This window comes from Lactuca virosa, chromosome 5, assembly GCF_052849685.1.
Source record: "Lactuca virosa cultivar CGN04683 chromosome 5, Lactuca_virosa_CGN04683_v6, whole genome shotgun sequence".
NCBI lineage: Eukaryota > Viridiplantae > Streptophyta > Magnoliopsida > Asterales > Asteraceae > Lactuca > Lactuca virosa.
Window position 1 is genome coordinate 243,838,249 of NC_136430.1, and position 15,276 is coordinate 243,853,524.

A 15,276-nucleotide genomic window follows, 5' to 3' on the forward strand; every position below is an offset into this window, starting at 1 on the left:
AGCGGTCTAGTGCTAGGAAACCAAGGGTTTTGGTTTCATTGACTCCTGATGATGGCGGCCAAATCTGTTTATCAATGTTTAGAGTTTTGATGAGACAGTGGAGCATCTAGCGGAGAACGGATCTAATGAGACTCAATCTCAGGGAAGTAGTTGCCGAGGTGGCGGCGGCAGGGGTGGAGGTGATTGTGATCGATACGGTGGTGGCGGGTAGGGCCTGCTGTTATATCATACTCCCACGCTGATTGATTTTACATATTCTTCTATACAAGCTTTGTTAATGTTAGTAGAAACTACAGTGAAGTTGTTCCAGTGCGTTCTTCAAATAATTATGTAATTGAAATAAATGCACAAAACATAAACATCTCTTTATTTATCTTGACTGCATCAACGGAGTCTTACCAATTACTTCATCATCATCATCATCATCAATCGGTGCAATGAAAATGATCCATCACTCCTGTTGCTGTTATTGCAATTCGATATAGTTCCCAAAACTGGTTTGCATTGCAAATCAAGTGGAATAAATACAACAGTATAAAACACACGTCTGTATTACCTAAACTAGCAAATTCCAAGAGGATCACCATGAAGATTAGTTTCTAGGACTGGAGCTGCGACCACTGATAGATCATCTATTGGTAACATCCCCTCCAAATTTTTGTAAACTTGCTCCTTTAAAGCTTCCACGAGAGACTGCAAAACATATTACAAAATATTATTTTCTGCTAAAACATGGATAGGGTTTACTAGAAAGAATTGAGGTATGAAATACAAACCTTCTGGGAATCAGAAAGCTCATTCATGGAGAGATGATATTTTCCATCAAAGGTTGCCCCCACAACCTCCATAACAGAATTGAACAAAATCCCAAACCCATCTGTACTACTGTTGTATATGTAAAGCCTTTCATCTAAAACACACGTCTTTGCATGCTTGATAATCTTCTTCAAATTCTTTTTATTCGTACCACCAAGTAGCTTTATTATCAAAATTAAAATTATAGTCATTCGAGACAAGTTCACAAAAAAAAATATGGAAAAAAAAGTTATAAAGTATCTCTTACCCCACAAAGTAAGGACTCATTAGTATTATACATTTGTAGAAAGTCTTTCACGGTATGTATTTTGTGTGATGACAATGCTCTATGCAAAAACCCATTTTTTGCTATCTGTTCCAAACGCCAAATCTCATCACCCAATCCTGGAGGATAGTTCTTGGTATATACTGAATAAAAAAAAAATTATCAACATATTGTAATAGTCTTAAAGGGTTATAAATGTATAATCATATGAATTACTGTTCCCTTCGAATCAAGAAGCTTGTATCATTATCAATAGAAAAGTCTTAGAATGTAAAGACAGTAGAAAAGATATATAAACATAAACTGGGGGCTTACACACTCATCGGTTTTCTTTTACAAAAAACGCTTGGCTTCTTGCTTCTCTGATTCTGACTCCAGGAGTGGCATTTTGGACTTTTGCCCCTAACCTAAACTTCCTGCTCCTCCTCCAGCTTGAATTATCAGTAAAAACTACATTACCTAAATCAGCAACTCCATCTTTCAGAGTCAACACCAGATCCCCTGTCAACAATGGCCTTTTTCCATCTCTTGCATGTATAATGTTGGCATCAAAATCACTCTCAGGCCACCAATCTTCCTCATCATCAAAAGTAAAATCACCATCAAGAGCAACAAGCTCTATCTTCTGTGAAGATAAGGGTCCAGATGACACAATCTCATTAGAAATAGCATCAAATAACCCTACTTTTATACCACTCTTGTCCTCAGATTCTATCCTATTTCCAGTGAAAAATGTAGGAAGCAGCTTAGTCTGGAAACGAAGCTGCAGGGATGTTGTACTATGCGCATCAGAAGGAGATCTATAAAAGAAAAAAGAAATGCACAACTATTATATATATACACACTGTAAATCTCATTTTATGCTCAAGCATGCATCAAAGTCTTTTTACAGAAATATGTAGTGGAGATGAAAAGTGTACGCCCATGAAAATGAGAAAGAGATACGACCTTGGTAATGCACCAAAGATCTGTTGAAATTGACGATGCAACTCATCATGCATCTGTTGAACTTGACGATGCAACTCATCATGCACCTATCAGAAAGAAAGTAAATGTTTATAAAATCAAAGGATCGTATGATAAGCAAATAATTTGCCAACTAGATTCATAAGTTCAGAAAGAAGACATGGTAGTTGTTGGAAATTAGTGGTTATTTGCAAGTAGCTAAGTTTTCATTATCCCACAGTGGTGGGTGGATGGAAATAAAACGTGTTTATAAGTTTTTTCTCTTGTTAAGCATTCAAAGGCATTAATAAGCTTAATGTCAAATTACCTCCATTCCACCAGTACCACCATCTGTAGTCAGTGATTTCAACTTCTTACGAGGTGTGCTTGAAGTAGACTCCTGAATCTCATTTAATTCCTGAACAAAATCACAAGAACAGCTGTAAAAAATTTTATTTATTGCTTTAATTTTCTTTCGTTTGTTATGTACGAGGATCCATCATCTCATAAGGATATTAGTTTTGTTTAAATGATAATAGGTCATGAAGCTAATGGCCACAACACTGAAGGCATTGGATGGAATAACAGATGCATCTTAATTAGACATGTATTTGTTGTAAATTTGTGTGTTATTGGGAGTGAGTTAACTTCCAGCACAAGGAAAGATTTAAACTCTTTTCTTTTTATATGCTAAATGTAATACTTAGTTACCTTTATTGTTGTTTCACTAAATTTAAACGATGTGGAAGATTTCATCGTCTCCCCAAGCAGGCTTGATGTGAACTCCAATGTTTTATCTACAGAAGATGATTTTGACATCTCTGCAATCTTGTAAATGTCCTCCTATTTATTTTTCATAAACACCAGAGCCAGTTAACAAAACCCAATCATTACACTACATATCACAGAATTAGCATCAAGTACAAAAAGGCTAAACTAGATTGCAATGGTTTGGACCTTGGATAATCTTTTCACTTATGTGAACTTACAAAAGTATCATATGTATATAAGGCAACAAAAATGGGGATTTGAGATGTATATCAATTATAGAGATATTATTGTAACAGTGGAAAGCCATAAAATCAACTATTATGATAAACCAAGTCACAATAGTCCTATTCATCCTATACCAATTGCATAGGCAGGGATATGGTACAAGATATGTAGGCCCTCCATATTATTCACATAAATTTTGAGAGGAAATTTACCGATTCAGGACCATGGATGATGCATCTAACAAACTTTAACTCAGAAAATGATGGATTCAACTGCATAGGTCGACCTGTCTTTCTCCATCCTCGTACCTCTGTAACAATGTGTCACAAGATAAGTCTTTCTTTATTTGCTGCATAAATTAATCTAACTACAAATGCCAACAAGATGGACATACCTGTACATTCTATGGTATCACCAACTAAGGTATTAAACCAACCAGGAGTCAGTCTACCAACCTCCACTAACTCAAAGAAATCACGTCGACAAAGATAGTAAGCCCGTGTGCTTAGTTGAAATCTAGACAAATCTCCTCCAAGAACTTCTATCCATTCCATGTTCTCTTCCAAGGTTTCCTCGGCTACTTTATCATCAGTATAAATAAGGCTCACACCACATTTATGTACCTCCAGTCCACTGATCACAACGATAGAGACGTTGACATTATCTCCAGTGTCCAATGTATTTCCAATTGGCCAATAGCTTAACCATATACCAACTTCACCAGATTCAGGTTTGCCAAAGACTTTGGGGTTGTACATCAAATCAACACCATTGGTTGTACTGATCTTACAGAACCAAACCCAATCATCATCACTTGATATTGTATATTTGAAAGTTACATCAAGTCCTTTGAGCCTTCTATTATTGGGAGGGGGAGGCACGTCAAAGGAGAAAGATGATAACTCAGATACATATGTAGGCCTCATGTTTGGATACTTCAAGTTTGGATACCTCATGTCTGGTAGAGATGTGCTCATTATATTGAATTCATACAACATCTGTGCCATGCAAAAGCACAATAATTCAGTCACATATAATCAGTTTGTAGGTGGTATGTGTTGAAGAATGTAAACTAGACGTCATTATTGTGGAAGTTAAGTTAGTTAGCGGTTATGGCACATAGATAGAACCGCTTTTTTGAGAGGGAATAACGGTTACAAATTGGTAGTTAATGCAGTAGTTAATTCTCAAGGGTTGCAACAGTTCAAAAGGAGTTACAATGGTTGTATCATACATACATACATACATACATACATATATATATATATATATATAAGTGGTTGTTTTATGATTAAATTAATAAAAGGAACTTTACGTTTTCTGCATTAGAATTCTCCTTCTATCTTCTCGTCTTAAAAGTCTTTGTCCAACAGTGTGTTTGGTGTGCTCATGCATGTGTTTGAGAAACAAATAACGTACCTGGACACACGAACTTCTGCCTTTGGTGAGCCCATCATCACCAACTAGGTTCACCTCATGATTTTGATATTCTTTTAGCCACTTCATATGTCCCAAATCATTTTCTTCAAGTTTGGCTACAGGCACCAATTTGATAAAGCCTTCAATTTCACATAAACTAATACAGCCTTCATAGCCAAACTCTTGCAATGTGAATCGATGTGATTGGAAACTTATTTCCTCCAGTGATTTACAATAGTAAATATACAATTCTGCAAGTGTACTTGGGAGACATAGAAGCCGTTTAAGCCTTGAGCATAAACTCAAGTCAAGGACCCGAAGATTTTTAAGATGATCATAACAAGGCAGAAACTCAAATAGACTATTGCCTAAATTCAAGTACTGCAAAGATGGTTGATGACTAAAACTCAGAGGAAAAGAATCAGTACAGTCAAGATTGCAGTCCTTGAGGAATAACCGGTGTAATGAACGTGGGAAGAAAAACTTAGGATGTTCTGCAACTTCTCCACCAGAGGTAGAAGCTTCTAGACCTACTAACTGATCTGTTTTCTCACTCATGCACAGGTTTTTACACCCTGTCATGTTCAGTAGTACAAGACTTTTCAGGTCTCCAATGCTTTCACAAACACTAACCAGATTCTGACAGTTCCAAAGAATAAAAGTCTCCAGATGAGGGATCATGGACATGTTGCGGATTTGAATCAGATTGTGTGATCCTGTAAGATTCAGAATCTGGAGTGACTGAAGAACCTGTTGCAAAAGTAATAACAAGATTAATTAATGTAGCACTGGATTTTTGCATAAAGGCCATTACTAAAATCTGAAATGAAGCTAAACGGATGAGCTACAAAAAGAGGATATCAGATTCCCTACCATGGGTGGTTCAAATACTTCCAAGTTGCTATAGCTCATATCTAGAGCCACCAAGTTTCCCATGAATAAGTCAGAGGGTATGGTTCTTAAGTGGGACCCAAGCCAGCATAGCCATCTCAAGTCTTTTGAAAAATTCTCATAGGAACCAGTGAGTGGCACAACGTTTAGTTGGAGAAATTTTAGATTATCCATCTTTTGAAGTGCATCTGTCTTGAGGTTTGATGACTGCAGATTTAGAAGAAGAGATATAGCAAGCTTAGTAGCTTACTATCAGATCCAGAAATAGATATGTGTACGTGTATGTTTAAATATACATATGTACACACACACACACACATACATCAGTTCTTAGTGATTTTGTATTACCTTGAAAGCAAACTTCTGTTCCTCTAGCATTCGCATGTCAAGTGCTAAACCTTCCATAGTTTCTGAACCCTAAAAGGAAAAATGGATAAATTGTAGAATCAAAATGAAACAGAAGGGCATGAAAGTAAAAGTAGGCTTAATTAAACATGCATATAAAAAAGAATCTATACCTCTCCGTTAATCAATATCTTATAAGAGTCGCTACTAAGCCAGACTCTACTACGTTTTGCAGGGAATTTTGATTCTTGTCGAACTATGTTTTTCCCCAACTCTTGGAGCAATCGATGCATCATGAGTTTGTTGTTTGGTGAAACAGAAAGAAGGCATCTGTTGGATAGGCTTTTGATCCCAGATAATGCAGAGTAATCATGCTCCAATATCTTTACCACATAGTCCATGTCTTTGCCAACAAAGAAACAAGCAATATGCAAAAACAACTCTTTTTCTGAGTCGAATGACAATGACTTGTAGCTCATCATAAGAACATTCTGAATTCTAGAATGAATATCTTTTTCCAGTAATTTCAATTGGCTTTTCCAATGTAAGATGGTATTGTTATTGGATAGAGAAGAAGCCAATACTTCAAGAGCCAAAGGATTTCCTTCACAATATTCTACTGCTTGAACTGCAAGCTCCTCAAAACCTTCCATAGGAGCTTTGGAACCAAAAGCATGACGACTTAAAAGCTCTAACGATTCATCATCATTCAATAATGTCATTTTATAATCTTGACACCTCCAATTTGTGGACTTAAACCAATTCTCTGTATTTTCCCTGGTTGTTGTTATAATAATCTTGCTTTGTGCATTAATCTTCCCGGTTCCAAGTAAAGCAACTAACTGACTATCTTCAGCAATGTCATCAAGAACAATAAGCGACCTTTTTGTTTGTAAAGCCTCCTGAATCTCCCATGTACCTTCAAAAACACTAGGTATTTTCCTCTTCTTGCCTCCTAAAATACCTTTGAGAAGTTGTTCTTGTAGCATACGCAAACCATCAGGCCCTTCACATATGTGGCTAATGCCTTCAATAAAACTCATGTTTTCATAAGTTTTCCAATTTGAATTGTAGATATATTTGGCCAGAGTTGTCTTGCCACTTCCACCCATGCCACAAATTGCTAAAAATTCAACATTTGGTTTGTTTAACCATGAACTGATCTCCCCGTATCGAGTGGCAATACCTGTTATATTGGGTGGAAGATTAACTTCTTTTCGATCCAATTTATTGTATATGATGTCAACAATTTCCTTCAGAAACTTTGCTTCAGACCTGAAACAACATGAGAAAATAAACAAATTCATGGGATGGCATTTAAGCTGTAGACTTATTGACAGTGTTTTTTACTTTTTCCCATTAGACATTTCAAATAAAATAAAAAACAAAAACAAATTCAGTCATCAAACACATAATATTCTCTTATTAATTACATCATTTATTCGTTTCTATAAAAAGTTTGACTAGTCAGAGACGAATATTAAAGAGGCAGGCATACCCACACAAAACCATGCCGGTTAAATCCGCAACCTCTGTAAGAGCTTTCTTCCACAGGTTCACGTTGTCATCTGTCCACCTTGAACATGCTTTGACTTCGATAGGAAAAGTGTTACTTTGTTTCCTCACATCAGAAGGATCGACGTGATAAAAAACAGGTAGAACGAAGTGATTGCACTCCCTCCTTTGTTGAAGGATCAACGCAAGCTCATCGAGGCACCAAGTTGAAGTACCATAATTCTCTGAGAATACAACTACTGAAGCCCTACATTCTTTAATTACTCTCTCGATCTCCTGCTGTAGTTCTTCGCCTCTTTTGATTTCTTCGTTATCCCTAAATGTACTAATTCCTGCTCGCTTTAATGCCTCATAAAGATGATCCGTAAAAGAATGACGAGTGTCTTCGCCTCTAAAGCTTAGGAAAACGTTATAAGCTCCAGGAGAAGCCATAATACTGGATCACGAATCGGAAGCGATTGAAATGGATCTACAGGATGGAAGATGAAGTCAACGGAAATTTTCAATATGCAAAATAATACCCACAAACCGCTTACGGACTGCAAAAACATATTATCTTGTATTTTAACAGAAAATATTATATACAAGACAAGTTAAAATTTAGAGGAAAGTACAAAAATGGTCACTTTGCAAATTAATTTGGCAAAGTCTAACTTCTTTTTCTATATTTGTTTTTAATTGATAATATATATATATATATATATATATATATATATATATATATATATATATATATATATATATATATATATATATATATGTTTACGAAATAAGATACAGACCAAAAGTTTTCTAAAAAAATGGTTTTTAAAGGCTTTATAAGAAAGTTCGGGTGGTGTTGGTAGCGATGGTATAGGGGGTGGTAATGGTGGCAGAGATGATTGAGGCAAATGTGGTTGTGGTGGTCGTTGTGATGGTGGTGGCAGTGGTGGAACAAGCCAAACGTATTATAATTAAAACTTATAAAACGTTTTCCAAAATTAGATTTTTTTTTTGTATTTTGGGAAAATATATCAAAAAGATTTTTTTTTATGTCTTTTATCTTCCGAAAAACAAACAGTTTTTTCATCAAATATTTTTCTACCCACACCCACATACATAAGAGACAAAAAAAAGACATTTTGCCAAAAAAAGGTTTCTTTGTGTCTTTAATCCTTGTCAAACTTGAAAATGCTTATTTTAATATTTTAAAATCTATATATATATATATATATATATATATATATATATATATATATATATATATTTCGTGTGTATTCATATCTTATATAACTTAAGACAATTTTTGTTGATTTGTAATAATGAGATGGTTTCTAGATCATGTAATATCGCCTTGTTGAGTTTGACTCGGGAATAATGGCCTTTGAGTATGTCTTGTTTTTCGACGTGGTGTTCAATTGGGGGTCCGCTCTTCGGCTCACTGCGGTTATATGTTTGATTTCGTTGTTTAGGGAAACTTTTGGCCTTGTGGTTGGCAGTTTTGGTTGTTCACATGTCATCTACTTTATTGTGCCTCCAAGTTGCATTGTAACCGGTTAGGCTGTTCAGCTACATCCTTATTAATTTTATGTGTAATATGTTGTTTGTTGTCTGTATATAACATCCAGTTTTTTCGGTATATTTATTATTTTAATTAACTTTAACTCTTTATCTATTTTATTTATAAAGGGATGGGCTTATTTGGAAAATTGAAGTATTGTTGCAAGAAAATTTGTTTTGAGGGATGCAAATTGCCATTATGGAAATGTTGGAAGGGCCAAACGTGTACATTATGGGATAAAAGGCCATAGGGTCGATGGATTGTAGAGGTTAGATCAGTTCTCTGATTTTTGGAGGGGCCTCATTAGTCTTCGAGTAATCTAAACCTAAACCTTATGAGTGTGTGTACGTTTTGTGTGTTGCAGCCAAAATCAAAATATACATGTCTTAAAACGAAAGAAACAACAAGCTTAAGGCTTAGATTTTCGAAATCTCCCTAGCTTATTTCGTACTTCATAAGTAAAACTAAATTTATGGAGTTTTCGTGGGAAGAATGCTGAAGAAAATTCTCAAAGAGTCGAAGAGAGAGACAACATGTCCAGAGAGATGTTGAGCAGGAAAAAGAAATGTAAAAGAAGAGAGGATTACCTTTAGCACAAGGTTTTCTCATAGAATCTTTGATCCTACTCATCCTACGTAAGTAGTTTTCTCCCATTGAGGTTATCCCAAAATGTACTCAACTATGTTGCCTCTCTATGTCTTAATAGGTTAAGAGAAGAACCCCAAAACCCTAGTTTGGTGGTTTTCTCTTTTGGACAATGTACTTTAGAATTGGAGTTTGAATCATAAAATGTCCATATTGATATCACACTCGATAGTGGTTGTTAACTCATTATTCTCCAGATTTATGGTCGATTTTGAAAGGGCTTAATAGGCTAAGAGGCTAGCTTAAACCCTAAGTGTAAAGTCATGATTTTATGTACTTTACCCTAATATGTCTTGTTTTTTTTAAATCATGGAAAGTCCGATTTAGTAAAGGTCAGTACCCAAAGTTCAATAATGAAGTCTAGTAACTCTATAATTTTTGCCTAGACATGTTGACGACTCTAACTAGGGTGAAAAGAGTCATTTTCAGTGACCGATTCAGATTTAGCTTCTATGATACTCTGTTTTGTAAAATCCATAGTAAATTGTAGAAAAATAGTTAGACTTAGTATAATATATCTCTAGAAAGGTATTGAGCTGAACCTTCTGAATATGGGATAATAATCTAGATTGAACGGGTTTAGGGGGGGGGGGGGGGGGGGAATCAAGTCTTGAACAGACTGCAATTTTGGGGTTAAAGCTAAAATTGAAACTAGGGACTAACTAGTTGAATTAAGGGCTAAGGGTCACTTTTTAATGTTTTATAATACTTCTATAGGGGAAAAGGAAGTGTCTTAATTCATTAGAGCTTTAGTGTTTTCTTGTTGTGATCTACTTTCAATTCGAGGTGAGTTTTCTCACTACATTACATTAAGGTGTATGCTCTTTACATAAGTTTGTGTGTGATATTTAGATAATTTGAGAATAGTACTAGGCAGTGTAGTATCTAGTATGTATATGTTATTTGCATGCTTCATATGGATTGTAATTATGATGGTAAGTGCTTGGCCAGGATGTGCTAAGGAGAGATATAAGTGTCGGTTTGTATGTGACCTGAGCCGGTAAGTGCCCCTTATGCAAGACCTTAGTTGTAAGTGCCTTGTACTATTTGTTCGCCTAAATTGTATGCTTGGATTACCATTAATGGCATCTTGATATACATGTGTGGTAGATGTAAAATACATATTACTAATATGTGGTTTTGTGTTGAAACTCTTTAAGTTTAGTGCTTACCCTTTCTTTATAAACAATTGTTTTAGGATCTACAGGTACACAGGTAGGGGAAAGGCAAGGCATGACTACACCACTGGATGCTTATTTTGGATGTTGATTTGACTGATTTTATTTCGCTGGTTTTTGAAAGATAGTTAGATTCTATTGTTATGATTACTTCTGGTTTCATATAACAGTTTTTGGTTAAATGGTTTCATATAACGATTTTGGTTAAATAGTGTCACACCACCCCCGGCTGGCGGCGGAAACGTCAAGGGGTGACGACGGTACAAATCACTAAGCACAAACTATAATCCCTTCCGTTACATGAAATAAATAAAACCTGTCTATCTTCGAGTTGTTTGTCCTTCCTTGCGTTGTTCTTCTCCTTTTCCTAGGAATACATGTGATTTTCGAAAATGTCAACTTGATGTTGGTGAGTTCACAGGTTTATTAGATATCCAGAAAACTTTTTATGTAAACTTTTAGGATCTTTATTTATGAATAGGATTATATCCTAACTTTCCAAAATTCTTTTGTTTCTTAAATCTTAGATTTTTAGATGCTATCAATCCTAAAATTTTATATCTTTCCTCTACCAATTCTAAAATATTTCACCAATCCTGACTTATCTTATTGTACCATTAGGATATTTTACAAATTCTAATTTATTATAATATATTCTAGGATATTTTACCAACACTAATTTATTATAATATTCACTACTCGAAGGCGTCCCTTTAGGTGGTTGACTACTTAAGGTTTTCAGGTTGCATTACCATGAACCCTTATAATTGACGTTGTGGACTATAATTTCCCCAACATAACGCTTCATCGGACGTCAAATAATAATACCTTTATATAAAGAAAGTTATACTGTCAGGATTGTAGGTAGCAATCGCACGTGGGGGTGTCAATCCTCATATAGATCTATACATATATTTCTGGCTCTTGCAAGATTAACGACTATAGGTTTGGGATAGCCGAATTCAATCAAGGCTATTGGATGAATAATAAAAGCTCACTAACACATTAACCTTAAGTGTTTTAATCTTTTTATAAAATTCTTTTCCATAACTATCATCATATACCTTTTACTATATATATGATAATTATTAATTATATTTTTCATAATTATCCTTATATATATATATATATATATATATATATATATATATATATATATATAGAATTAGGATTGTTCTAAAAACAGGATATTCGGGTAGAATAACAACTAAGTACAGTGCATATCCATATATTTGGCCAACATTACTTCTAGGTATTATGTTATCCTAGGAATTTGACCAGCATATGTCACACCCCCGGCCGAGGCGGCGGAACACGTTGGGCTGTGTGACTAAGTTCATGGATCACAGATAAATTGAATATACAGCACAAGTACAACGATAAACAAAACAACATTTGTATTATAAATTTATGTTTTCATACAAGGTTCTTACAGATAATAATAATACGGACATGAGTTTTCCTTAACAGTTAGGCATAACAATACAAAAGTATAAAATTAAAATACTTGCAAACCATGTTTTCCAATGTCTGAGTGTGCCTGAAATTTCACTGGTTTCCTGAGAATACATGTAGTTTGAAAGTCAACACAAGTCACAGGTTTTCTGCTAGGCGCATTAATGATATTTTTAAAAGAGTTTCCAAAAAGTACTTTCTTTTATATGTAAACAATGTTTAAATAAGCCTTGAAAATCCAAACAATGTTTTGACATAAGAAATTTCATGTTTTAAACGATTTTCCAACGAAACAAGAGAAAGGGAGAGATATCCGAGTTAATGCTTATAGTGAGTCCTATAATCGAGCTATTGACGAAAAGTATCCCCTACAACACTTCATTGGACGTTGTGGTAACGATCGAAGACACATATCACCTGCTACGATTGATCAGTCGAAGGTTGTAGCTAGCAACCGCAGGTGGTGATGTCGACCCCATATAGATCGATACATATGTACCTCACTCTGAAGATTAACGATTATAGTAGTGTGGGTATGCTAAGTGGTTAGACTCGGCTAATGAATAATGTATCGTCTCACTAAAAGCAATTAACTAAAAGTTTGTGAATAACTCTCAGTCCTAACTTAAATTGTAGTTAAGTTGCTAGGCATAATGAATTTTGTATAGAAGTTAAGCATGTATAAAAGGCATACGTTATTTTAATAGTTGCATTTCTCAAATAACATAACCAAATTGAAGTTTAAGAATAATATTGTTTTACTCATATTATATAAGTATTTAATCAATACTTTTCAACTACTATGTACAGACAGGGGCAGACATGAAACACCGGATGACAGGACCATTTTGACATTTAAGCACTTCTAAAATCCAACAACCCAGGCGGCCCTTCAAACCAGATTTCTCGTACCGTGAGCAATTAAAAAGTATTATAATAACATTTTGCATAATTTATAGTACTTGGCACATGTATTCTCCCTCAAAATATAAAAATGTAAAAGATGAGCCGTAACACTCACCTTATCGAGTGGTTAACGAGTAATTCTGAAAGTCTAAGAAGTTTTGTCGAGAGGTTGTGATCTCCGGGATTAATCCGATTTCCTAGAAATTTCGATATATATTAATATTTGGACGTGATTTGGCATTTTGGCTAAGTATAATGACTTATTAATTTTTTTTCCAAGTTTTTATTATTCCAAAATTTATTTAAATAACCAATTTAAATAAATTTTATTTTAAAAATTAAAATTTAATTTATTATTTTCCCAAAATACTTTAAATAAACCAAAATTTTTAATTAATAACTTCGAAAAGAATTTATTTATTCTAAATCTTATTTAATATATATATATATATATATATATATATATATATATATATATACTAGTAGTGTACCCGCGCGATGCGGCGGCGGAGAATAGTTTTTTCAGCCAGTTGTTTTGTTTCGGCGATTATGTTCCTTTCGAAGTGTTGTTTCGTATCATCGATTATGTTTTTTTTTCGGAATGTTGTTTTGTTTTGGAGATTACGTTCTTTTCGCCTATTATATTCATTCGGCGCGTTGTTTCTTTTCTCATTTCGGCAAATACGTTTCTTCAGCGAGTTGTTTCATCCATCTCTTTTCGTTATTTCTATTATTTTAATCCGAGTAAACAATGGTATGAGTTTCTTTTATGACAACAATTTGTGTCATTTTGGCAAACTATTTTGAGTTAAACTAAAAATATATTGTTCTATCAACTTATTACATATAACATTTAATCAAATATATTAAATATGACACATATATTTTGATATAGCTATTAGCATAAGAAATGCTACCACTGCCACATATTGTAAAAAATAACAATAGGTTAAAAACGACACATTTTTTTATATTTTGAAAACGATTTTGAAACTTAAATATCTAACTTTTGTGTGGTTTTGATTGGAATGGGTAGCTTTTTAATTCTCACTTTTAAAATATCGAAACATGTTAACGTTTTTAAGAAATCTCATTTTTTTCATTAAATATCATCTTTTTCTAACTTATGTATTATTTGCATTTTGCAGAAATCATCTAACATAGTGATTCTCAAACGGCTAGCTAACACAATAGTTATTCTCAAAATGACATTTATAAAAATCATTTTTTTATTAATAAGCTTGGATTATGAAAACAGTTTTACAAATGAGTCCAATTTAAATTACAATAATTAAATGATTTCGTTAGCCCAATCGGATTATTTAGTCCACCAAAAATAAACTCAAATTAGTTTGTTTAGCCCATGTTAAAATAAAATAATTCTTGTGTCCTACTTGTGTTTTCACTTTGGAAGCCAAAAAAACCACAAGCTAGAACGCGCCTCTTTTTCTTCTATTCTTTGTTTGATTCTTTGACCGGGTAACAAAGGCTGGTGGAGGGTTAGCTGGAGGGCAAATAACAGGTTGTTGGAGGTTGTTAGTGATCGATTTGGTGTTGAAGGTGTTAGACGGTTAGATTCTCTGTTATGGCAGCGACGGTGGTTTAAGGATCTTCGAAGGAAGGTGATGGCGATTTCCGACGATTGAAATGGCTAGATGTGGTGGAGATGTTGAAGGCAGCTGTCTTGGTAGACGTTTCTCGCTAAGGGCAGGAAAAAGTGGTGAAGAAGATGGTTTCAGGTGCTAGTTTTTTTGTGGTAGTTCAAGTCGGCTAACAAGTAAGAAGGCAGTGGTCGGAGCTGGTTGCAGTGGGTATTGGTGGTATATATGTTAAAAATATTAGTAGTATTTATGATTTACTCTCTCATATTTTGTTTAAGTTGAAAATGTTTTTTTTTTCTGATTTTTTTGGTTCTCAAATAATCAGATTTTGAAAATTTTCTTTACAAATCATATAAAAGAATCGATAAAATCCATATGTTTTTTTACATATTTCGTAACACATTTTTTAAGGTTATTTCCATAAAAAACATTATATTTTGATTCTTTTTGTTTTTAGACCTAAAACTTTTTTCTTTTCCGAAAAAGACCCAACTTTTACCTATTACTTGTTATTTTAGACCCTAGCAGGTTACCGAAAGGGAAATAAAGTATTTTCATTTCATAAAAAACCCGACATTTTGTACTTTTTTCCAGTTTAGACCTAAAATGTTTTTTTATTTCAAAATAAACTCAACTTTAAAATTGGTTACAACATTTAACACTAGTTGTATAAGGTACTTAACTACACCGATTTAATGAAGCGTAACTTCGTTCATGCATAAAAACGTGATTATATCCTTTCAAATTAAAATGAAATCC

At 34.1% G+C, this 15,276-nt stretch overlaps 1 protein-coding gene across 1 annotated transcript; it reads right to left on the reverse strand.

Moving 5' to 3' along the window:
- Positions 1–334: 334 nt before the first annotated feature.
- LOC145115074 (disease resistance protein RML1B-like) lies at positions 335–7,727 on the reverse strand. The gene is made up of 14 exons (XM_079051239.1): positions 7,176–7,727; positions 5,851–6,952; positions 5,681–5,749; positions 5,315–5,539; positions 4,442–5,191; positions 3,417–4,020; positions 3,235–3,332; positions 2,738–2,869; positions 2,355–2,444; positions 2,030–2,115; positions 1,397–1,881; positions 1,064–1,224; positions 777–977; positions 335–693 (listed from the first exon to the last, which is right to left on the reverse strand). Exons 1-11 carry the CDS (start codon positions 7,622–7,624, stop codon positions 1,401–1,403), a joined length of 4,086 nt encoding a protein of 1,361 aa, XP_078907365.1. The 5' UTR covers positions 7,625–7,727; the 3' UTR covers positions 335–693; positions 777–977; positions 1,064–1,224; positions 1,397–1,400.
- Between the last annotated feature and the right edge of the window lie 7,549 nt (positions 7,728–15,276).

Excerpts from the sequence above, each read along its gene's own strand:
- LOC145115074 (XM_079051239.1), bottom strand. The coding sequence starts at position 7,624 with ATGGCTTCTCCTGGAGCTTATAACGTTTTCCTAAGCTTTAGAGGCGAA. Across the intron at positions 2,445-2,737 it reads TTAGTGAAACAACAATAAAG|GAATTAAATGAGATTCAGGA; the intron begins GTAACTAAGTAT and ends GATTTTGTTCAG. Across the intron at positions 2,116-2,354 it reads GTGGTACTGGTGGAATGGAG|GTGCATGATGAGTTGCATCG; the intron begins GTAATTTGACAT and ends TCTTTCTGATAG.